This window comes from Cetorhinus maximus, chromosome 14, assembly GCF_964194155.1.
Source record: "Cetorhinus maximus chromosome 14, sCetMax3.hap1.1, whole genome shotgun sequence".
NCBI lineage: Eukaryota > Metazoa > Chordata > Chondrichthyes > Lamniformes > Cetorhinidae > Cetorhinus > Cetorhinus maximus.
The window spans coordinates 33,588,928-33,615,315 of record NC_135892.1 but is presented as its reverse complement, the minus strand read 5'-3'; the positions used below and the strand labels follow the sequence as shown (position 1 = coordinate 33,615,315).

General features: G+C 39.7%; 1 protein-coding gene across 9 annotated transcripts in view; it reads right to left on the bottom strand.

Moving 5' to 3' along the window:
* The window catches only part of senp6a (SUMO specific peptidase 6a), a 159,951-nt gene that overhangs the window by 17,185 nt on the left and 116,378 nt on the right, over window positions 1-26,388 (bottom strand). For all 9 annotated transcript variants that reach the window (XR_013578665.1, XM_078556772.1, XM_078556771.1 and 6 more), the window contains 7 exons: window positions 26,080-26,259; window positions 18,179-18,396; window positions 14,604-14,695; window positions 13,796-13,912; window positions 6,589-6,711; window positions 2,724-2,816; window positions 363-742 (listed from right to left, as the gene is read on the bottom strand). Coding sequence is in view for 8 of the 9 variants with exons in the window: in XM_078556772.1 (XP_078412898.1) it covers window positions 363-742; window positions 2,724-2,816; window positions 6,589-6,711; window positions 13,796-13,912; window positions 14,604-14,695; window positions 18,179-18,396; window positions 26,080-26,259 (1,203 nt within the window). In the remaining variant the exon portion in view is untranslated. The remainder of the gene's footprint in view (window positions 1-362; window positions 743-2,723; window positions 2,817-6,588; window positions 6,712-13,795; window positions 13,913-14,603; window positions 14,696-18,178; window positions 18,397-26,079; window positions 26,260-26,388) is intronic.

Here is a 26,388-nt window from a genome sequence, read left to right as displayed (position 1 = left end):
ATAATAATCAATGAAAATTATAGATTTCTGTATACAAATGTATGACTGAAAGTAAACTGTAGCAATATCAGAACCATCCAACACTAATTAACATCTGCTGAAGTGGGAAAAGTACTGAGTGTAATGTTCTCATAATTTAATTGTGAAATTAATTTTCAAATAAATTCTGAAATGGCAATTTGGGTATGATTACGCCCTTAAATGGCAGTTTACTTAAATCTTGACCATTTCAGCTTCTTTATGCACAGGATTTTAACAACTTCAAGAAAAAGTTTCCAAATGGCAAGTTGGCTTAGAATTGAAGGGTGGTTCTTATTACCTTAGTTCTGAAATTAACAATAAACAGGTACCTATCTGCTTACCTTCCACAACATTTTCTGCCTTCTGGCTTGAGTTTTGGTCATCATCGAATTCAGTGTCCAGCTGATTAACATTGCTGAGGAATTTATTAGTTGCTAACAGGCATCTTCTTGTGTGGAGTTTATCAAATTCCACACACTCACAGTTACTGCCAACGCTGAGTTCAGACATTTTGTCTATGGTGTCAGGAGCTTTTCTCGGCACATTTACAGGAGTTGAGTTGTCGGCTACACTGTCAGTCTCCTCTTGCAACGGTGGCCAGTTACTGTTGCTTTCCTCTAGTACAGAACTATTGTACTGCATTCCTTCATTTTCCTGTGACTTAAAATTTGGTTCAGTGCAAAGGCCAGGAAAACAAATCACAGCCAAAAACCAATGGGCCCTAAAGCAAAGAGAGTAAAAATTATTTTACATTAAATCTTAGTTTATTACTAAATAATTAAAAAAACCCATAACAAATCACTCCATCCACCATCTTCAACATTCGCTCCCTCCATTACTGATGCACAGTGGCAGCAGTGTATACCAACTACTAGATATACTGCAGCAACTCACCAAGGCTCCTTCAACAGCAATTTCCAAATCCGCGACCTCTACCACCTAGAAGGACAAGGGCAGCTGATACATGGGTACACAACCACCTGCAAGTTCCCCTCCAAGTCACATACTTGACTTGGAACTATATCACCGTTCCTTTACGGTCACTGTCTCCCTCCCTAACAGCACTACGGCTGTACCTACACCACATGGACTGCAACAGTTCAAGGTGGCAGCACACCACTACCTCCCCAAGGGCAATTAGGGATGGGCTTTAATCCTGGCCTAGCCAGCAACACCCATATTCCATGAACGAATAAAAAAAAATACTTTAATCCAGTTTTTTGGGTTAGGTCAGAATAAAAACTCAGTTATATAAGGAATATATTATGAAAATATATGAACTGGCAGGGTTCCAGATGGCTCAGTAAATTTATCAAGTAACTGACCATAAAATCCAGGTACAATTCCAGATTTGTACTAATTTAGTTGATCTAATGGGGTTATAATAGGAGAATTCAATTGGTTTCAACACAAAGATTCAATTGTCCCTGGCCACTCTCTGCCTCAACCATTTCAATCTTCAACAATTCTCTCCTCATTCCCAGCTTTAACCTGATGATGCCTCATCCCTGACTCACCAAACTGTGAACCTCTTTATAATTTAATTCAATCTCTTCAGTGTCTTTCCTGCTCAGGTGGCCATAAGGCTCAGAATCCTCTGTGAATGTCAAGCAACTGGAGAAGAGATTTATTAGAATAGTATCAGGGATGAGGCACTTCAGTTATCTGGAGAGACTAGAAAAGCTGGAATTGTGATCAGTGGGGCAGAAGGGGCTTGGAGAAGATTTGATCGAGGCGTTCAAAATCATGAAGGGTTTTCGTAGAGTAAATCAGGAGAAATTTACTACCATGGTGGGAGGGAGGGGGTTTGGGTGGTGGAGGAGTGGGGCAGTAACTACAGAGCACGGATTTAGGATTGACTGAGAGCAGGATTAGGCTCGGGAATGATGCCTCCAGCACTTGATTCATCAGTCAACGTTAAATTGTTATGCATTAAGCATCAGTAATAGCCATTCCGACATGTACCAGGGGTATCCCAGAGACTGTGCTCCAACAGGAATTATACAAAAGACGCAGAGAAAATTGGCATGGGGAGCAAAAGAAATGTTCTCAAATGAAAGAAAATATATTTGTTGTACAATAAATGAGTCAAATTTAACTAAATCTTTCCTGAGAAATCAGTTTTTTTCCAATTCTGCTTGTTCACATATGTGGAACATAGCCATCTAAGCCCCAAGTTCTGGGATTCCTTTCCTAAACCTCTATCCCCTCCTTTAAGACCCATCTCAAGAACTACTTGAGCAAACCTTGGTCACCTATCCTAATGTCTCCTTCTTTGGACTGGTGCTAATCGGAGTCTGATTAAGCTCCTGTGAAGCAAGATGCTTTACTACATTAAAAGGTGTTACAAATGCAAGTTGCTTTTATTGTTGTAAATAAATTTAGCATGCACATTGCACAGAAGGTGCTAATCTCATTTGGAGATTTCAGGTGACAATTCAAATACTGATTTCTACTTTGCATTATTATTTTGTCCCACAGTTGTTACACCTCCAGCAACACTGATCATCACGGCAATGGTCTGTTTAATCTATGGTCACCATATGAGTTGTGTTTAATGTAAAATTTCCTGGAAACTGGTGAAGCATCGTTGCATATACTTCAAGGAGAGAGAGCATCACACCTCAGGAATTGGGTAATCAAAACCAAAGCTGATGTCTTTATGTAAATAAACACAATTAACAAGTTGCTATAATACTCACGTTTCATTAATAGGAACAAAAACAAAATCCTTTTGAAAGAGGTCCACATGCCTTGTCCATGTTTTCACCCTGGCATGACGTCTTTGTGGTAACCTAAATGGTTGGCATTAGAAGACTTGTTGAGGTTATAAAAATTATGTACACACAGAGAAGCACACAACATAAAAAGGATTCATGTTGTACAGCCTATTTGGGAAATTTATTAATCGGCATGAATGAACATAGCCTTCAATTTTCATTCAAAACCTAATTTTGGGGCAGTGTTAAGTGCTCAAGGACCTTATTTATATTGCATCTTCAGCATACAAAACATCCCAAGGAACTTCCCAGAGAAATAACAAAAGAACCGACAAACAACCACAGGGAAGGGTCTGACGACTTAACTGCATGTTTGGTTGAAAACAAAGGTTTTCAAAAGGTACCCATATGAATAGAGGTGTAGAAGAATGTAAGGTGTTTCAAAGAGTAGGCCCAACAGTAGCTGAAATCTCTGCCATTGATGCAGTGGGAGAAAGATGCAGAGGACTGAAAGACGCTCGAGGGGATTCAAAGCCAGGAGAGTTTGCTAAGTTAAAGAATGAGGAAACAAGGATCTTAAATCAGGCACATTGGGAAATTCAGGGAGCCAGTGTAGATCAGCTTGGAATCCAGAATTCACGTTAAATTAGTATTTAGAAATGTGTGTTAATCATCCAGAACAGTCAGAACAGATTCATTAGAGCCAAGCCATTTCTATAAAATTTAATGAGTTTTATTTTGAAGAGGCTAGCAAAGAAGCAGAGAGGGCAGGGAGGTAAGGTATTAAGAGGCAAGCTGGACATGTTGCAGGACAGGAGGCAGGCAGCTGCATTTCGGATAAGTAAAGCATGTGAAGGTGGACATCGGAAAGGCACAAAGAAGAGCATAGGAGTAAAAGCAAGGGAGCATTTTATGAAAGCAAAAATAGGTAGACAAGAAGCCATCTCCAAGTTTGGTCAAGTAGAACAAAACATTTGAATACATGGACACAGAAATACTTGGGCAATTTCCAGCTCACGTAACATTCTCCTGAATAAGTCGTTATAGCTAGAGAAAAGGATTTACAGAACGCTAGGGGATAGGTTTCTGGGCTCTGTCGACTTGCACTTCAAACTGTTTAGTCAAGTCAGGAGGGTGACAGCAGAGGCTCTGACCATAATATTTCAATCCATCCTAAACAAGTAAATTTTGCCAGGTAACTAAAAAGGTAATCCATGGAATAAATTATCCAAGAATAGAGGGAAGGATGTACCAATTAACTACAGACCAGTTAGTTACAGGCCAGTTGTGAGAAGAATTATGGATTCCATACGTTAAGTTAAATTAGTATTTAGAAATGAGAGTTAATCATAAAGAAAAGTCAGAGCAGATTCAGTAGAGGCAAGCCATGTTTGTAAATTTAAGGAGTTTTAGTTTGATAGATGAAAACAGAATGTGGAGATGTGGTGAAAAGGTGCATCATTGGCGATTTCTTATAGAAGTTCAGACATGTACTGCAAGAAGAAACATAGCTGCATGGATATAAAGCATAGGTTAGTGAAATGAGAAGATAGGTGGACTATATAATCTTATGTGGATAAGTGTGATTCAATAACAGTTTTGAAGAAATCAATGGAAAGACACCAAAGGGTTTGAATTAATAGGCATCCAGGGACTCAAATACATAATACCTTGAAAGTGAGTGTGCAGGTAGATAAAGCTATAAAAAGCCAAACAACATTTTAGGTTTTATAAATAGCAGCATTAACAGTAGTAACAGCATTGGTTAGCCCATTGTAAATTATTAGGTCCTGTTTCAGACAGCCCACTAGAAAAAAAGACATTAAAACCATAGCTAGCATACAGCATAGATTCAGGATGATGCTCGGGATGGAAACTATAGTGATGAAGAGAGGTTCAAGATAATGTGATGATTTCCACTGGAGCAGAGGAGGCCACTCAGAGATATAATACAGATTTTAAAAAATAAGTAAAATTTTCATAAGTAAATAGGCAAAAAATATTTCCTCTGGTTGGCGAGCATGAGTAGGGGTCATCAATTTAAAACTGTCACTCACAGTTGGTAGAAGTTGAAACATAGGTTGGGTTGGGGTGGGAGAGTAGTATTTTAATCCCCAAAAACAGGTGTGAGGTTGAAAAGCTAAACATCTAAAACAGGAACCCAACAAGCCTTGAACCAGCCCACTTCTAGTTTTAAGGAGGTGGAACAGGGGAGCGACTAATCCACTCACTGGATGCAGGTTGGTTGTTTAAATATTTTAATAAGGCTGCCTGCCTTCATTTCAAGTGATTCCATTTTTAATCACATTCAGCCAGGTTTCATTAGCATCAGCAAAGCTGGCAGATGAAAGGAGGTGAGAAGGGCTAACTTCATAAGTGCTTTTACAACACAGCTTGGGACCAGGAGAAGCAGGAGTGTTTCCACCACACCCAGCAAGGAGCCCAACAAAAGTCTTCTTCACTACCCCACAATCAGATCCCATGACCGCCATCAATGGATCCCAAACGATCACACCCTCGACCCCCAATTGCCTTCCCGTTCTCAGTACAGCTCTGCTGTGACCTTGTGCTGTAGGATAACCCGCCTGACAAGTAGCCAGCCTGTTAATCAGGCAGGAAACTTACAGAAAAAAATTAAAGATATCCTGCAGTAAAACCTACAGGACGTTCAGGAAACCTATGCTTTCAAGTTTCCCAACTTTAAAACAGCTGCCAGTGCCCTCACTTTTAAAAAAAAAATTAATTCATGGGATGTGGGCTTCGCTGGCTGGGCCAGCGTTTATTGCATGTTCCGAGTTGCCCTTGAGAAGGTGGTGGTGAGCTGCTTTCTTGAGCTGCTGCAGACCATGTGGTGTAGGTACACCCACAGTGCTGTAAGGAAGGGAGTTCAAGGGTTTTGGCCCAGCAATTTTGATCTCACTGCCACATAGCTGATGTCCAGTCGACAAATTCTTTATCATGACAACTGGTAGAGGGGGAGGCCATTGCATCTTTTCAGGGAAAGTTATACAAATAGAGAAATATTTGGAGTCGAGCAAGATACACAGCTACGAGGAGAGAGAAGTACACTATGATGAGTAATGGATTGCTCAAGCTAAGAGCCAACATAAGCACAATGGACTGACTTCTTCCATTCTGTGCTGTCCATTTCTGTGGTTCTCAAATCTCTTAGCAAATTCATTGAAAATCCAACAAAACATTTAAGCTACTGAGGGGAGGGGTGACTGCTTAAGTTGAGTGTTAAGACACCCATTTTCGTCAACGCTGGGGAAATTATTGAAAAACAAAATCAACTTCCTTCCAAAAAAAAGTTAAGAACTGGGTTTCTGCACACACCAGCATGTCGTTTAACATGAACGGGCAGAAAACTGCAGGCTGCGGAGTGGACGAAGGGGAAACTCCAGCCATTGATCCTTAGAGAAGTAAACAGGGTGCATACAAAGTTATTGTATGCATCTATACTTGAACAGGTTGGTATAATAGGGAGGGGCACTTTTTGAATCTGTCACACACAGGCTAAGAGTGATTCACTATATTTCCATACTGAAGGAGCACATGGTTGATTGCACTTGTTTTTTTCAAATTAAACTCAAATATCCAATGTGGATAGAGGAAAACACAAATTGAGCGGCAAGAATTTTCAAAAGAACATCAGTGACAAGTTAATGTTCCGATATGGATGGCTGGTCCCACAACATTAATCGCTCTTTCTTCCCTGAAGGGGAGGGAAAAAGACATCCTCAAAACTTTGGGGGGAACACTGGGTTTCTTCACAAAAACTTTTCCACACTTTCCACTTCAATGAGGGAAGTTACATAGCTCTTGATTCTCAGTTATGAAAGCTTACGATAGATTGGCAGATTCCGGAATGTTCCGTCGTTCTCGCTGATTCAGGCGTTTGTAAAAAAAGGAGCTGAAAATGTGCACTCTATCTGCGTCCTGCTGTTTGATCTTTTCAAGTACTAAATACCTGCAGATTTACAAAGAAAGGGTCAGGACAAAACCAAAATAAATGTAATCCTCATTGGTCAGAGCAAAGCTCCCTCAAAATACTGCTGTCCTGCCAGATACCTGAATGGTCCAAATAAGTAACTCCAGCCTTGACATATCCTGTGGTAAAAATTTAAACCTCAATATTTCTATAACTTTGACCAATATACAGCTAATTGTACATCGATGGGATAATTTAACAAAAAGCTTCTGAAGACAATCTAGACCATTTCCCCAATTTCAGAAGTCCTCCACATTAATAGTTGGAAATAATTAATTCTACAAATATCTGAAATGAAGATGAATGTTGAAATTTGAGTTTCTATAATTTGTTTTTCCTCCTTGGGGTGGGGGTGGGAGGGAAGGTCACTTGTAGTTGAATCGGAAGCTAATTTATCAAACATTACATCTGCTGAAGGGTATGCAGCATCCAATGGATCTTCCATGGGATCCTTTTGTAGAATTCTTCTCAAATTAAGCATTAGAAGAGATTCATCATTGAAATATGGCAACTGAAATCTGTCACAACCTGAAACCATCTGCACCACTGGCTCCCTCTACTTAAGATTTTAGTTTCCTTCATACTGTTTTCTCTCCTCTTCTTTCAACAACTGACACACTCCACTGAATCAGAAATTTACAACGTTAAGTTCCTCTCCAGCGGCTGAACATATAATCTAAACCAACATTCTAGTATTGCACCGAAAGAGTGACGCATTGCCGGAGGTGGAGCTTTGGGCATGAGATGTCAAACCAATTTATCATCTGCTTTTTGGGTCGCTTAAGTGGATGTTAAAGGTCCCAAGGCAATATTTGAGAAATTTAACTGTTGCCTGTGCTGAAACAAAGGGAATTCCTCCAACACAGCAGCGTTAAATTTAAATTTAACAGGGCACAATTTCAAAACCACTTAAGACCGAGATGAGGAGAAATTTCGTTACTCAGAGGGTTGTGAATCTTTGGAATTCTCTACCCCAGAGGGCTGTGGAAGCTCAGTCATTGAGTATGGTTAAGGTAGAGTTTGATAGATTTCTGATTAACAACAACAACATCATTATGGGGATAATGTGGGTAAAAGGCAGAAGTGTTCGATCAGCCATGATCATACTGAACGGCGGAGCAGGCTTGACAGGCTGAATGGCCCTCTCCTGTTCCTATGTCCTGACCAACTTTGTTCCAATTACCAAAACATACTAGGTCATTAATTTCATTGTTATTTGTGGGATCTGCATGTAAAAAAAAGACCACTTTATTTGCTCATAGGAAGCAATTCATTGTATATAAAGTACCTTGAGATGCTTAAAGACATACTATGTAAAACAGTAACTACACATACAAAAGTGATTCATTAGCGAGAAAGCATTTAAGATACCCCGAGGTGATGAAAGTCTCTTTATAAATGCAAGTTCTTTCTTTTCTTTTTATTAATGCAAAGCTTTCTTTAACCTTTTCTCCAAATTCACCAAAGTAGTCTCCTGGTATTAGTATTATTGCACAATTTCAGTCATTTGCCTGTGCTGAAACGAAAGAGAAATCCTCCAACACTGCAGGGCTTGATGAAGTATAAAACAAATTGCATTAAGAGTTCTCCGATAGTGCCACCCAGTGACAGGAATTATGTATTACTATATATGGGTAAAACATTAAAGTACTGTAGAACAATTGGAGAGGACAACGATCAAACAAGTTTATTTTGAATGTAGATTTGCATGGTTATTGGGAGAAACTTCAATTTGTTGCCACCCTGGGTAGCAAGTGAGAAACTCTAAAGTCTGGTTTTTCCTGCACGCTGTGGAGTTTGAACTGGAGGGTGAAAGAGGGTGGTGATGGGAGCTCAATCCCTGGGGGAGGGCATGAAGCACCCCTGCTCTTCCGGACCACTTTATTTACTCATAGGAAGCAATTCATTGTATATGCTATTTGTGGGATCTGCATTTAAAAAAAAGACCACTTTATTTGCTCATAGGAAGCAATTCAAAAAAAAAGAAAGAACTTGCATTTATAAAGAGATTTTCATCACCTCAGGACATCTTAAATGCTTTCTCGCTAATGAATCACTTTTGTATGTGTAGTTACTGTTTTACATAGTGTGTCTTTAAGTATCTCAAGGTACTTTCCGAATGTTGTGAAGGTACTTTCCTTCTCCCCAAGATGTACCCACCTCCACAGGCCCCAGAAATCCAGCCAGCCATAGTTAAACCTGCAAAGCAAATTAAATCTGAGGTTTCCAACCTCTAACATATTTAAAATGTCACCCTCTTCAGGGAGCAGAATGGTTGTCCACCTTTTGTTCAACCTTAGTAAAACCTGGATGTCAGTGGGTTGGAGTTGGTTTCCAATACATTCAGAACTTTCTCCAATTTAATCCTCCACCTCGCCCCATATACAATCCCATCTGCTCACCCATGATAAAATACCCATCACACAACCTTGTTTCCACAAAGCTGAGTCAATATTTCATTTATCTGGTGTTCAGTCTGGCTGCTTGCATTTCAGTGATGTGAACCATCTTCTGGATGGTAACTAGAAAGTTTACTTTGAACTTTCCGCTGCCACCAAGTCACTGGCTGACTCCACTTAGGGCCAGGGGCTGTGTACCTCGATGCTGATTCAAAAGGACTGCAGCATCAGGGAATCTGCAGTAGGGAAGTGGTGAGCATCTGATTCTGTGATCTCTGTATTCTCAGAGCGGGGGTGGGGGGGCTGTGGGGAGAGGGTACAGTGGACAATATCAGTGGGATAGAATGCTCTAGCATTTATTCTGGAGGTGAGGTTTTGTGTTGCTGTTTGTGAGGCTGTGTTTGCCATTGTTCTTCTTTTCATGCCCTGAGCTGTGGGGGGCTGATGGTTGGGTATCCCCTGGGGGTTGTTTCATAATGCCAGTGTTGATGAATGTACGTTATTTTTTCAGAATGCCTGGGGACCATCATGATGAAGTATCTGGAAAAACTCAGCAGGTCTGGCAGCATCGGCGGAGAAGAAAAGAGTCGACGTTTCGAGTCCTCACGACCCTTCAATCAGTTCTGTTGAAGGGTCGTGAGGACTCGAAACGTTGACTCTTTTCTTCTCCGCCGATGCTGCCAGACCTGCTGAGTTTTTCCAGGTAATTCTGCTTTTGTTTTGGATTTCTAGCATCCGCAGTAGTTTTTTGTTTTTGTGATGAAGTATCTTCTGTTTTTGTGGCTTGGGTTCCCATAATGTGCATCTGGGTGGGGTGGTGAAACCTCATTGGAGTGGGGATTGTGCAGTGTTTTACCTATCAGGGTACATAGATTTCCTTGACTAACAAGCTTGCTGATTCAAACAGTCTCAGCAATAGGACCTTTCACCCCACTCAGAATAAAAATCAAACAAAATGTTCTTTCATGGAAATGATCATGCAAAATGGAGTATTACTCATTGTCACAACCTTATTAGTGGGGTTTAAATGGATTATACTAGAATATACCATCCATCCTTCTGAACATTAAACCTTCAAGGGGGGGGTACCAACAATTTATACATTACCTTACATCTCAGTCAGGCATGTGAAAAGGTAATCAACAAAAAAGTGATTTAAACAAAGCTTCAAAATGGAAGACAAAGCAATGGAATGGGCAGAGGAGTGAAGGACAAAGCTGAAGATAAGAGAAGACCATTCAGAACATAGAAGCAGAAAGCAGATAATTCAGCCGATGAGCCGACTCTGCCATTCTGTTCAATCATGGATGATCTACATCTCAACTCTAATTACCCTTCTTTGATCCAAATCCCTTTACACTATTACTTAACAAAACTTTATAAATCTCAGTCTTAAAAAAATTAACTAACTGAATATTCAGAGCCTTTTGGGGGAAGTGAAGACCAGATTTCCACGATCCTTTAAATGAAATGCTTCCTGATGTCACTCCTGAACGTATGTACCCTGTCAAATCCATTTTTATTTCTAAGACCTCAGTTATATCATCCCTCAAATCTTCTAAACTCAAAGGAATACAACTCTTTATGCAACCTGCCCTCAGAATTTCACCCTTTAAGCCTCAGTATCATTCCAATGAATCAGCGGTGTATCCCTTTCAAGGACAGTATGCATCTTTCCAGAGGTGCTTCACCCAAAATGGAATTCAGTGTTCCAAATGGAGTCTGATTAAGGCTCTGTACAATTGAAGCACAGCTTTCTGCCTTTTGCGTTACAATGCTTTTGAGATTAACATTCCACAAGCATTTGATTGCATTTTCTATCTGTGCGCTAACTTTTAGTGATTTGTATACATGAACACATCCAGCATCTCAGAACCTAGTGTCTCACCATTATGAAAATATTCAAATTTGTCTTCCTCAGATCTAAAGTGCATGATCTCACACTTCCCCACATTTCACAACATCTGTCATAGTTTGGTCCATTTACTTAGAATGTCTTTGCAACTTCCTGCTCCCACCCTCAAACCTTACTGTTCTTCCAAATTTAGTGTCCTCTGCAAACTTGGATATACAACTCTGTATTCCTTCATCAAATACATATGGTCAACATACATGGTGAAAAGCTGAGGCTGCTGTGTAGGATCCTGTAGCACACCACTTATCACATCCTACCAGTATCCCTCTCTACCTCCTAAACAATTAACCATGTCTAAAGGTTACCTCCAATTCTGTACACACTCATTTTTATTAATAATCTTTTGGGTGGAGCCTCATTATTTGGCACATCAAAACTCATTATGCTACTCAAGTTCATTCAACCAAAGATCCAATTACAAATTGAATGGCAATAATTTAACTTTACTTGTTACTTTATCTACCAGGTTCCAAATATCTTATCACACTCAAAGGAATATATTCTTGTATAGGTTTTAATCATATTTTTCAACAAATTAGTTTTTGTCATTGTTAGTTTCAAGTTATGCCATTTTGAATTCACTATGCTTTCCATTTAAAACTTATGCATCCCAACTGTAAGGTGCTTCCTATAAAGCTTATGCAACTCCCTTTCTCATAGCTCATGCCATTTACACAGGATAATTTTATTCTCTTCATCCTCTTATATTACCCACATGTAACTAGAATTGTAGAAAGTGGTAATCAGGGTATGCCTCCACAAAACCTCTGCAGACTTGCTTTGCATAGCTTGGACCAAGCACCTCAACAGGCTACTTGCTTCGCTTCAACTGCTCCTCCAGATAGTGTGATGACTATCTAGTTCATGGTTTGTGTTAATACTTTAGAGGTAATATTTAGTTCTGGAAAGATTGTTGTTGTGAAGGTAGCTACAATGGTGGGCTTTAGAGATTGCCAGAACACCTGAAAGAAAATGGCAGTTCAAAAGGTTACCCATATTTGTTTAATAGAGTCAGAAAAGAGAGGGTGCCATAAAACAGCAAGTGGGCTTTCTTAGCTGGAGAACGGAAGACGTGAAGTCTATACTGCTTGCAAAGAAGTGCAGTGCAGAGAGATTCTTTGTTTTGAGAGTTAGAGCTAGGTTAGTTTAAATGCATTCAGTGAACCCTGAAAGGTTACATTGTCATGGAAATGAGTGGTGCTTAACAAGGTTCTCTGGTTTCAATTTATCTGTGGGTTTGCTGGGAAAGGGGGTGGTTTCAATTTGGATCTCGTATGGTTCGCAGTTCACAGAGAAGCCATAGAAGCTGTCAGCAGGCTCCAGGCAGTTAGGTCTCAGGAGAAGCCCTAGGGAGCTAAGGTGGCAGTGGAAGGTCACTGTTTCTATGCAGGATAGGGTTAGGGCTCAGAAGTAGACCTGGGAGCCAGGAAACTGGAATTTGGAGAAACCTGGGGTAATGTCAGTGCTTAGTGAAGTTAGTGGTCTGCGAAACAGTTGGAAGTATGCCAGAAATTAAGAGGCTAGAGTGCAGCTTTGTGAATCCTGTGGAATGCAGTCTTAGGAAGAGATTGAACCATCAGGAGGGTGAGCAGTCATGGAGACAATCTGAGTTGGAACACGTTTTGAGGGAATTTAGAAGCTAGATCTTTGAAAATGAGGAGCTGAAAACTCTCATGAGGAAGACAGAGTTTTAATGAGATTTTGTGACTTACAGTGGTCACTGATATCTGGGTGGGTTGCTGAGAAATCCGTGCGATCTGTCTTGGTCGCATTTGCCATTTAGCGTACAGTGTGGTGTGTTCGACCACAGTTTGCCTGTTAATTCATATTTATCTCATGTTAATTCTGAATGTTATGAGTGTAAGACAAATATTGTAGATTGTTTTACTTTCCTGACTTTGTATAGTAAAGTTTATTTTGTTTGTTTAAAACCGTGGAATCTTGTGGCTTTATTCTCATAGTGGGTAACTAAGATTTCAAACTTTGTGTACGTTAAACAAAAAGCTCTGGTCCCTAACCAGATTGCCAACATGGTAAGGCTACTGTTACTCGGATTTCTTTTTCCCCACTCATACTAAATCTATACCATTGACTTTGTGCTTATGCATTTTTAAAAACTTTCAGTTGTCTGTCCAACTGTATTGTATAACTAATCAGTCTACAAACTGCTAACTACCTGGGTCCCTAGTTTAATGTTGTCTGTAAATTTAACAAGCTTACAATTTGTGTTCACATGCAGATAGGAAAAAAGAGAGGTCCAATCATTGACCCTTAGTTTTCCATTCAATACGATCTTCTCTATTGAACAGCTCCCCCTCTCGACAGTCTAACACTGCACCTTCCACGAGTCCTCCATTTTCTACTCAAAGTCTTAACCAACATCATGTTCTATCTTAGATTCTCAGCCAAGTCTGTCACATGGGACATTGTAAAAGTCTTTCTGAAAGTTCAAATAAACTATTCAACAAGAAATGCCATTGCTTTTCATTTATAGTGTCCACAAGGAAAACTGAGGTGGTTTGTAAAGCAGAAGTACCCTCTTATAAATCCATGCTGGCTGCTCTTTTTTTGAATCGAGCTGTTGCTTTCCAAGAATTTATTTAGCCCTACTCCATAAAGTGACTTCCATTCACAGCCATACTGGCCATTAAGCTTAGGGGCCTTGGTCAAGAGTCTCCCTTTTAAATATAGTCACATTTATCATGCCTGTTGCTGCTTACAGAAATTTATACTGAACAGAGTTACTTACTTTAAATAGAAGTCTATGATAACATCATTCAAGAATTCGCCCTCTTTCAGGCAATAGAGATCTTCATTAGTCACAGATATGCCGCCTTTGGATGGAGGAGGTGGGTAAACTATCAACCTGGTAAAAGCAGAATCACATTTGGAACCATAAAATTCCTTGAGAGATGGAAATATGTGTCAAATATAAGTAATGTCTTATTCTAGGTACTGCAACACTAAAATCCAGAATTAAAACCATCCGTTGGCATAGCAGTTTTTTAAAGTGTATAAAATCACTATGGAATCCAAAAGTCAATACAGAAATGTTCTTCAGGTCAAGACAGGAGTGTTCTTGAGGTGAGGTTTACATCAGAAACTCTCCTAATTGACTGTAAGGAAGGGTGATAAGAGGGAGGAAAACAGAACAAAAACTCAAGAAAGAAAATTCAGTGATCTGGTAGCACATAGTAGGATTAAGGCTACAGTAAATCAATGGCTGCTAAAGTTTCTTTGGCCTCTGCTTGAAGCCTCTTAGTAATGGCATTGCTGCATTTAGTATTCAATGAAATGGGGGATTTGAACCCCTACATAACCCCACCCATTTTATGCACGCCTACCTGCTCTAACAAGTCGACTGTCAATTATTTTAAAAGAAACTCTCTTACCTCCAAAAAGTTTTAACATTTCATGACTGAAAGCCATAAACTGGACTTGTGGTTCACTTTAACAGCATATTTGGTCCACACCCTCATTCTGAAATAAACACTAGTTTTGTTTCATGGATCTTTACTCGAGTATTGTGATTTTTGCTCTCATTTTAACAGACTTACTTTTCGATAGGACCCGTAAAGGAAGTATGAGATGTTCCCAAACCATCGTCACTTGAAAGGGTGGTGTTCCTTAAACAGTATTTGGGGGGAACCTAGAAAATTAGATTTAAAATGCAGGTCACACATAGGGCAAGGAGAACATTGAAGGGGGAGAAAGAGACTGTTATTGCAGTCATTTTTTCCATTTGGGGCAATTCCAGATTCCACAGATTAAAATCACATGTCCAGTAAAATTGTTGTAAGGCCTCTCCCACTCAGGTTATTTAGGTAAAACTATGTAACCCTTTCCCCTCTCAACTGCATGATATCCTGTGCTCAACTTTACCTCTTATCAACCAATCACAGCAGCAGACAGCACATGATCTTGGAGGAGCCCAATGCTTTTCATATATAGGAGGAATGGAAATTATTATTTGACAGCTAATTATAATTTAAAAACACAAAGCTTATCCAATACTGCTTAGTACTTAGTGAATTTGCTGACTCATCCAGTAAAAAAAAACCTATATTCACTAGCTTGGGAGGTGTGGGGTTGGGTGGGTGGGGGGCAAGGGATGGTGACCGTTTCATGTAAAGGTCAAGGTTGACAACACCTAAAGAAGATTTCCTTCTGCATCACTACATTTTGTGTACTGTTAACAACATGCCCAGGCTTTTTAAACAGGCTTTTTAATCTAACTTAAGATGCCATAGTTGATTTTAAAAAACCCTCAAAGCGCATAAGCAGTGAGGTTCCACTGAGGGAGCAGGAAAAGCTGCATAAAAAAACCTCATTTGCCAAGGTAGCACATGACCACAACTGTCAGAACTTCAAACTCTCTGGTCCATAAGGTTTTTATATATGTATGTTTTATATTTATACACATACATACATATGTATATAAAATATACACACATTCATATAGAGGTTTGTGCGTTTATACATGTATTTTATGTTTATATGTGTATTTTGCATTTATGTGTATTTTATATTTGTAATATATATATAAATACACATGCTCATTTAATATATCATATATATAATGAAAGGTATGCAATTGTTCAAAAGCAGACAACTACGCTTTTAAAAATATTGTGTGGCACAAATAAGGTCAAGGGATAACGACTTGTATTTTGATCACTTGACTAGCACTTGTAAGTGAAGAAATGTACAAATGAAAAAGGATGCAGCTCTGAATTCAATGATGCTATTCGATTCCTGGTGGAAACCACATTAAACATGGAAATCAGAAGAAGCATTTCTTCAGTATGATGTTTCCCCTCTTCTGTTCCCAATAAATTTCTCTATCCTCTCCTCTCCTGAGGGTGCCATTTCCTGTTTATACAGATTTTCAGACACTTGTAGCATACCATGCTCCTTTCAGGAGAAGCCATTCTTCATATAAGAGCTTTGATAACAAAAATTAGCAGGCTGAAAAGAAAAGGCTGGTATTTATATAGCACCTTTCATGACCTCAGGGCATCTCCCAATTTACAACTAAGGAAGACTTTAGGTCTATAATAATGGTTGTAATGTCGGGAATGCAGAAACCAATTTGCACACAGTAAACTCCTTCAAATAGCAATGAAATAAATGACCAGATCATGTCTTTTAGATGTTGGATGAAGGATAAATATTAGCCAGGATCCTGGGAGACACCAAATGGAATTCTCCCCCACTTCTTTGAATGTTGCCATAGGGTCTTTTATCATAGATATTAAATTATATTTTATTATAGGCTGTTCACCATAGAAGGATATACTTGCTATTGACAGCATGCAACTAAGTTTTACCAGATTTATTCATGGGATGAGAGGGCTGTCCTATGAGAAGAGATTGAGTAGAATGTATTCTCTGGAGCTTAGAAGAATGAGAAGTGATCTTTGCAAAACAAAGTTCTGAGAGTGCTTGGCAGAGTGGATGCGTTTTCCCCAGTTTGAGTGTTTCAGGATAAGGGGTTGGTCATTTGGGGTCACGATGAGGAGAAATTTCTTCAGAGGGTTGTGAATCTTTGGAATTCTTTAGCCCATAGGGCTGTGGATGCTCCAATGAGTACATTCAAGCCCGAGGTCAATAGATTTTTGGGTGGTAAGGAAGTCAAGAGATTGGGTGTGGAAAAGGAGTTGATGTAGATCTAGCATCAGAAACAGTGATCAACTCTCTCTTGTCATCAGGCCAGACAGAATCAGGTTGGTAAACACTGGGACATTCCATTCTTGTCCCCTATATAAATCCACTTTTCACACCTAAAGCTTAGGAATTCTTCACCATCCAGCAGCATATTTAACTTCAGGAAGCTTGCATTTGGAATAATAGAAAATATTCATCTTTTACCATCTTAATGCTACAACACTAAACCTTTGGAGAAAGGACAAGTGATCTCAGCTGTACTTGTTTTCTTGCAGCATTCCCATTGTTCTTCAGATTTTTAAAAATAGAATTCCAATATTCCCATTCTCAATTAGTCACTGGCACAAGTAATTCCATTTGTGCCACAAAAGAAAACTAAACATTGACCTTGCTAATTTTCTGTCCCAGGAGAGCCACAGTTAATTTCAGCAGCCAAGAAGTTCATGGTTTGGGAATTATATATTGAGGAAATTAATATATAATACCACTAAAGCTTATGTGACACGACAGTGTCAAGGAGGACTCAAGGAGCGCTGCACTATTAGAGGTGTTGCCTTTTAGATGAGGCAATAAAAGGAGGTTTCATCTGCCCTTTCAGATGGACATCAACGGTCCCATATCATTATTTTGAAGAAAAGGGGAGCTCTCTCCATTACCTTGGCTAATGTTTATCCCACCAATAATAAAAAAAAGATTTCTGGCCATTATCATATTGCTATCTGTGGGACCTTACCGTGTGCAAATTAATTGTTGCATTTCTTACAACGCATCAGTGACTACACTTTAAAAGTACTTCTTTGGCTGTACAGTGCTTTGGAATGCCCTGAGGTCATGAAAGTCTCTAAGTTCAAGTGTTTCTTTCTTAAATAGGATTCTAATACGTTAGCCCCAAGTCACATCATGAACACTGTATACTTCTTGTCATCTAATTACAGAAAAGATGATGGTAAGCCTTGAGAGGCAAGCAATAAGATCGCAAAAGTCAGAAACTTAAATTTTGAGAAAACTTAAGAAAATTGGTATTTCCTCCCTTCCACCTGGGATAGGAGAAACTTTGAGGTGGTTGAATTCAAGTTTTCAAGGTCATAAAGGGAAGGAACAAGCCAACTACAACTGGTGATGTAAAGTTCAAAAACATGGGGATGCATATTAAGAATGGATAAGTAACCTTTTCTGTTCCTAATATTTCTTATAACCTAGGCCTCTGTCTTTCAAAGGCCTAACTGAAATCTGTACAATGCGTTGTGCTGTTTTTTTAAAAAAATTTCACAAGAAGTCATAAGAAGAAAGTCAGTTGGTTTGCACTAAGCACACATCCAAGTTTGTAGCGGTATAGAAGAACCAAGGTTCATCATTCGCCTTTCCGCCTCCATTATTTGTTTACGTTTGATTGTTTTGCACCTAAATATCTGTAAAACAAGCTCATCAGTGGAAATGAACCAGAGTAGTACAATATCATGCTCACCCTGTTGTCCTTAACTAATAGATTCCCTGTGTTATGTTCCTCTAGGTTCTGCGTAAATAGAAGAAGCCTGCTGTTCGCTTCAACAAATGATACGGTGGCAAAAAAGTTTGGTATACTGTTCTTTTTGCCAATTTCAGTTAAAATCTTTTCAAAAATAACAGTTGCTTGAAGATCTGGAGCAGATTCAAAAATCAGGACAATGTACCGTTCATCAGTAGCTGCAAAACATGACACAAATGCTGCTCAATATATATGCCAACAAAAATAGCTATGTTGGTGTTCCTTCATATAAGTGCCAACTATTTTCTGTATTATTAATGCAATATTATGAAGGAAATGCAATGGATTCATATTGCTTTTCAAAAGATATATGGTAAATTGTTACATCGGTGGCCTGTTGAAGAAGTTAAAAGAATTTTAATAAAAATAACCAGTGTTTATACAGCACCTTTCTTGAAGGAGATTGCATCAAGACACTTGACAAAAGTGTGAGGGAAAGTAGATATTGAGCTGAAGATGAAGAATTTCAGAGAGAGTCAGCGTGGACTTTTTAAAGGTAGGCCAATCTTAACGAAACTGGCTGTTAATTTTTTTGAGAGGTGCAACTAAAGTAGTATGACAGGAAAATGTCCAAGGATGGTATTTATATGGACTTCCAGAAGGCATTTGATAAAGCCCCTCAAAAGAGGCAGATAGTTAAAGCTGAAGCTCTAGAAATTAATGGCAAATTAGCGACCTGGTTAGGAAACTGGCTGAGCAGCAGGTGAGAGAGAGTGGGGAAAATGGGCAGGCACTCTACTTATCAGGATGTGACTAATGGTGTCATGCAACCATTAGGGCCATAAAGGATACATCAGAATGCTTTCTAAATGGTGAAAATCTAGAAGCAGTAAAGGTCCAAAGAGACTTAGGGATCCATGTACATAGATCATTAACATATCAAGGACAGGTACAGATAATAATCTGAAAAGCTATTGAAATTCTGGTCTTTAGATATAATGGATTAAAAATCATGCCACAGCTATGAAAAGCCCTAATTAGACCACACCTAGAGTACTGTGTTCAGTTCTGAGCACCACATCTTAGAAAGAAATTACTACTGCAGCACAGATTTACTGGACTGATGTCTGGACTCCAAGGGTTCAATTATGAGGAGAAATTACAAAAACTAGGGTTGCAGTCACTTGAATTTACAATGTTAAGGGTGATTTGATTGACGTTTCCAAGATATCAAGTGGAACTAATAGGGTAAAGGGAGAGAAACTATTCAAAAAGAGGGAATTTGAGAAACTGACATCACAGTAAATGCAGAGGACATCGCATCACAAGAGACAGTGGGGATAGATTACAAGTAAATACTTAATTTAACCTAGCCATAAATTAAACTTGATCAAGTAACTGAGTCTTAAGTTTACTTCTGGTAATTTCAGCTGCTCATCTAATCAGTGGAGGCATGGAAAGGCACCTCAAGTCCCATCAATTGTTCATCTACTGAAGGTAAGCATGCAGGTGCAGCAGGCAGTAAAGAAGGCAAATGGTATGTTGGCCTTCATAATGACAGGATTTGAGTACAGGAGCAGGGATGTTTGCTGCAATTATACAGGGCTTTGGTGAGACCACACCCGGAATATTGTGTGCAGTTTTGGTCTCCTTATCTGAGGAAGGATGTTCTTGCTATAGAGGGAGTGCAGCGAAGGTTTACCAGACTGATTCCTGGGATGGCGGGACTGACATATGAGGAGAGATTGAGTCGTTTAGGATTATATTTGCTGGAGTTCAGAAGAATGAGGGGGGATCTCATAGAAACCTATAAAATTCTAACAGGACTAGACAAGGTAGATGCAGGAAGGATGTTCCCGATGGTGGGGGAGTCCAGAACCAGGAGTCACAGTTTGAGGATACGGAGTAGACCATTTAGGACTGAAATGAGGAGAAATTTTCACCCAGAGAGTGGTGAGCCTGTGGAATTCATTACCACAAAAAGTAGTTGAGACCAAAACATTGTATGTTTTCAAGAAGGAGTTAGATATAGCTCTTGGGGCAAAAGGGATCAAAGGATATGGGGAGAAAGCGGGAGCAGGCTACGGAGTTGGATGATCAGCCATGATCATAAAGAATGGAGGAGAAGGCTCGAAGGGCCGAATGGTCTACTCCTGCTCCTATTTTCTATGTACCATGTGGGAACTTCAGGATCAGCGACCTCTACCTCCTGAAAGAACAAGTGCAGCAGGCGCACGGGAACAACACAGCCTACAAGTTTTCTTCCAAGTCGCCCACCATCCTGCCTTGGAACAACATAGTTGTTCCTTCACAGTCAATGGGTCAAAATCTTGACCAACTTTCTAATGACACATAGACTGCAGTGGTTCAAGAAGGTAACTCACCATCACCATCAAAGGCATTTAGGGATGGACAACAAATGCTAGCCTTGCCAGTGATGCTCACATCCCATGAATGAATTTAAATGCCATCAACTAGCTGGAGGTGCTAGAGCTCCAGGTTTCAGAGTTTGTACAGCAGGACATCCAATGCTAACAGCGACATGGATAGCACGCTTCAGGAGGTGTTACCCAGCAGCTTAACTGTGTGCAGGCAGAAAGGGAATGGGTGACTACCAGTCAAAGTGGATCAGGCAGGTAGTTCAGGGGTCCCCAGAGCATCTTGCTCTCCAACCAGTATTCAATTCTGTAAAGTGATGAAGGCATGGTTCCTCTGGGGAGTATAGCCAGAGTCAAGGCCGCAGCATCATGGTGGCATCCATAAGTTCAGGAAAGCAATAGTGACAGGAAATTCAATAGTTAGAGGAACAGATCGTGTTTCTGTCCTGCCAACATGATTCCAGAATGTTTAGGTCTCTTTGGCGCCAGGTTCTAGGAGCAGCAGCAGAATATGCTGAGGGGAGGGAACAGTGAACAGCCTGCAAGCAGATGTTCAGAAGCTAGGAAAGAAATTTAACAGCAGAATCTGAAAGGTAGTAATCTCAAGATTACTTCTGGCATCACATGCTACTGATCCCAGAATAGCAGGAGGGTGCAGATAAATGCATGGCTGGAGAAATAATGCAAGAAGGAGGGCTTTAGATTCCTGGGCATTGGAACCTGTTCTAGGGCAGTTGGAACCTGTGCAAGCCTCAACAGGGCCAGCAACATTCCTGAATGGGGGAGAGGTTTGCTAGCATTGTTGGGGTTTCAACTAGCTTGGCAAAGAGATGGGAATCTGAGTGTCGATTAAGAAAGAAGAGAAGCAAAGCTGGAAATGGATAGCAGAAAATGACTAAACAATCATGGAAGGCTGAGGAATCAAAGGAAAGAAAATAGATAACAAAAGATTTGTTCAATGATTAGTGGTATAAACTTCAATACAAGAAGTCAAGTGAGATGAGCTTGGGACACAGACAGACACTTCTAAAGTATGTTATCATGACTATTACTGAAACATGGCTTAAAGGAGGGTAGGAATGGCAGCTCAACACTCCTCCTTATAGGATTTTCAGTCAGGGTAAAGAGGGGGATTAAAAAAGGAAGGCAGGTCAAAATGTTGTTTAAAAAATAATAATCACAGCTGTGTGGAGGAGTGATAAGCTAAAGCAATCATCAAATAAGGCCATATAGGTTGAAATGAGGAACAAAAGAGGGGCAATCACAGTGCTGAGTATACTACAGATTATACCCATCAGAGGAAGATAGAAGAACATATATGTAGGCAAATTGCTGAGAAGTGCACAAACAATAGGGTAGTTATAGTAGGCGATTTCAACTATCCTAATTTAACAGCAATAAAAATCAGCGTAAGAGGTATAGCGAGCACAGAATTCCTAAAGTGGTTTCACAAAAACTTTTTAGCGAGTGTTTAGCAAGCCCAACAAAAGGGGCAGCACTGAACTTGTTTTAGAAAATGAAGCAAAGCAGCTAGAACGGAATGGGAGAATATTTTGGTAACAGTGATCATAATTCAGTTAGAATTAGCGCAGCTGTGGAAAAGGACAGAGATACACCAAGAATAAAATTGTTAAATTGGGGAAGGGCCAATTTTATTAAACTGAGATGTGATTTGGCAAAAGTGGGCTGGAAAGAACTACGTGAAGGTAAATTATTGTCACAGTAGTGGGAGACATTCAAGGAGGAAACAGGGATCAGTACAAATGTATTCCTAGAAAGAAAAAGGGTGGGATACCCAAATTTAGACCCCCAACACCCCCAGTGTCAAAAAGCATAGAGCAGAAGGAAAAAAGGAAAGCTTATGTCAGATACAAGGAGGAGTATCTGAGAGGAGTATAGGCAGCATAGGAGAGCAATGAAAAATAAAATTAGAAAAGCAAGAGGACTTGAAAAAATATAGGCAAGTAAAATAAAGGAATACCCAAAGATGTTTTATAATATATAGAACAAGAAGATAAGTAAGGAAAGAGTAGAACCATTTAAAGACCAAAAGATAACTTGTGTGTGGAGGTGGAAGAAGTGGGAATAGTTCTTAATTAATACTTTGTATCCGTTTTTACCAAACAGGGGGATGTAGACATTACAGTTAAAGGAGTAAGAATGTAAAATACTGGATGGTATAAACAACAAGATAGGAAATATTTTGGGGTTTAGCATCTTTGTAAAGGAATAAATCATCAGGTCCTGATGAAATGCATCCCAAGCTGTTAAGGGAAGCAAGAGAGGAAGCAGAGGCTCTGACCATTTCCAATCTTCTCTAGTTACAGGTCTGGTGAAAGAAACTGTTAAACTTTGTACCGTTGTTTTAAGGGAGGAAGGGATAAATTGAATAATTACAGGCCGATCAGCTTAACCTCGGTGGTGGGCAAAGCACTGGATCAAATTCTGAGACATGGTATAAATCAGCATTTAGAAAGGCACCAATTAACCAAAGACAGTCAGCAGGATTCATAAGCAAAGGTCATGTCTGACTAACTTAACAACGTTTTTTTAAGGCCATAACAAGGAGGGTCGGTGAGGGTAGAGCATTCAATGCAGTCAACATGGATTTTAGCAAGGTTTTTGAAATGGCAGGTTGGTTAGAAAAGAAAGACCCCATGGAATCCAAAGGCAAGTAGCAAATTAGATCCAAAATTGGCTCAGTAGCACAAGCAAATGGTACTATTTTTTGTGACTGGAAGCCTGTTTCCAATGGAGTTCCTCAGGGCTCAGTAGTAGGCCCATTGTTTATGGTATAAATTAATGATTTAGACATAAATATAGGACATGAGAAAAGTTTGCAGATGATACAAAAATTGATGGTGTAGTTGATAGCAAGGAAGAAAGCTGTAGACTGCAATGGACTGGTCAGGTGGGCAGAAAAGTAGCAAATGGAATTCAATTCAGAGAAGTATGAGGTATTGAATTGGGGAGGGCAAACAAGGCAAGGGAATGCACAATAAATTGTAGGATACTGAAAATTGTAGAGGAAAAGAGGGACTTTGAAGTGCATGTCCACAGAACTCTGAAGATAAGGTGACAGGTAGATGAGGAGGTTAAGAAGGCACTTTCCTTTATTAGTGTGGCATAGAATATAAGAGCAGGGAGGTTATGCTGGAACAGTATACAACACTAGATAGGCCACAGCTAGAGTACTCCGTGCAGTTCTTCACAGGAAGGACACGACTGCAACAGAGGGTAAAGAGAAGATTTATGAGGAAGTTGCCTGGAATAGTATGTTTATGGTTCGAAGAATAAACTGGATAGATGGGGTTTGTTTTCTTTGAAACAGAGGTGGCTAAGGGCACATTTAATTGAGGTATATCATTTTATGACAGGCCTAGAGTTAGTGGGTAGGAAGGACCTATCTCCCTTAGAAAGAGTAAATAACCAAGGGGCATAAATTTAATCTCAGCACAAGGATTAGAGGAGAGATGAGATTTTTTTTTCACCCAGAGGGCAGTGGGGGTGCAAGGGTGGTAGAGACAGGAAGCCTGATCACCAGCTGGGAAGTGGGATTAAGTTGGATCGCTCTTTTATGGCTGGCACAGATACATGGGCTAAATCTAGGATGAGGGAACACAGCCTAAAAATTAGAGCCAGGTCTTTCAAGAGTGAAATTAGCAAATACTTATATATGCAAAGGGTGGTAGAAGTTTGTAACCGTCTTCTTCAAAGGGTAGTCAATGCTGGCTCAATTGCTAACATCAATTTCAGGTTTAAAGTTAAGGAATATGGGGCAATGACAGGTTTTTGGAGTTAGGTCACAGGTCAGCCAGGATCTCACTGAATGCCAGAACAGGCTCAATGGACTAAATGGCCAGCTGCTGTTCTTACGTTGCTAGAAATGTGAAGTGAAACATTTTCAGAGGGAAAATAAAAGGGAACTTACACTAAATAGTAAAACTTTAAAAGTAAAATGAATTGTGGAGTCCAGATACATGAACCTTTAAAGATAGTCAAATAGAATGCTGAGGTTGATTGAGGCTAAGAAAGCAGCCAGGAACGGGGCTAGAATTAGTGTCACAGGTACAGGGTTTGGGCTGGGCCTTTGGTCTTCCAAATGCTCAGCTGGAAGAATTATGGCTCAACAAAAGCTACTGCCAGTGTACCTGCGGAAACAGATGCCATGTTTAGGAATGGTGTTGCCAATGGGCAACATGTAAGTGAAGAGGTAGGTAGATGTGGGTAGATTCTTGGAGGACTCCAGAGGTCACATGACAGTGTAGGAGCTGGAAGAGAAGCCACTGCTCAGGATGTTCTGGCTATTACTGGATTGGCAAGGGTGGTCCAATGGAGCTGAACAACAGTGGGAGGATAACTAGGCCATTGACAGGGCAAAAAAGAGATTCACTGTGGTGATATCACATTAGGGACCAGAGAAACTAGATCTCTTTTTATTACAATAGACAAGGTTAAGAGGTCTAATGGAGTTCTTCAGGATTTGAGGGATTTTGATAAAATAATTGAGAGAAAACTATTTCCACTAAACTGAGAATCAGTAACTACAAGATATAACATTGAAATCACCAAAACAACAGAAGGGTTAGGAGAATTCATTTAAAAAAAAAATCACAGGGTTAGAAGAACAAAGAATGCGCTACCAGAAATAAGGTGAAAGTAGAATCAATGACAGGTTTTAAATGGAATATGAGTAAACAGTTGAAATAGAAAAATTTAAAATAATAAGAATAAAGGGCAGGGAAATGTGATGAATAGATAAACTATTTCAAAAAGCCAGAATTCTTCGGTGTTGTAACTTCATGATTCTGTGAAAAGCTCAAACTGTCTCAGGTTAGCGAAGTAAGTGAAGTAGAGACACAATAAGCACCATTAGCAAGAGGGTATTCTGCTTCTACGAAATGGCTATAATCTTTCACATATAATGTTAATTACCAATTCAACAACAAAACCAACCTGTATTTATATCCCGCTGTTAATGCAGTAAAACATTCCAAACATTTCATAGGTGCATTATCAAACAAAATTTGGCACTAAGCCATGTGTGGAGATATTAGGACAGATGAAAAAACATTTGGTCAAAGTGGTAGGTTTAAAGGCACAACTTAAAGGAGGAAAGCGAGATAGAGAGGGAAGAGGTTTAGGGAGAATATTCCAGAGCTTAAGACCCAGGCAAACGAAGGCACAACAACCAATGGCAGAACAACTACAACTGGGGATGAGCAAGAGGCCAGGATTGGAGAATATCAGATATCTTGGAGAATTCTAGGGCTGGAGGAGCTGGCAGAGATGGGGAGAGGGGCAGGGAAAGCCATGGAGCGATTTGAAAACAAGGATGAGAATATTAAAATTGACCATTTGCAGGATCAGAAGCCAATGGAGGTCAGCGAGCACAGTGGTGATGACAGAATGATTTAGGGTACAGTGTTACAAGCACTTGAGTACAGTAATATTTATATAAAAAGATCAAAAATCTCATGTGTTTATCAATTTAACATAATTAGTTCAGTGGATTATACTTACTAGTCCCTTGAGAATCAAACCAGCTCTTCTCTTTGCTCATTTTAAGAGATGATCGTATATTGTGGCAAGCAGCAGGTGTCATTTGCAGAAAAAGTACTGGTAATACACGTGCACTGCACCATTCACACATCGTGAATTCTGAGGCTTTTAAAACTATGTCCTGGGATGACTCATTAGGCACTGCAAAAGAAGAACAGAAATGTTACTGTCTTCGATTCACTTTTTTTGGGCATATGTTGATTTTCATTATGACTAGTTTGGCTTAGTTAATGGATTGAAAAAGCTTCATTTGCAATTCGCTTTTATCAA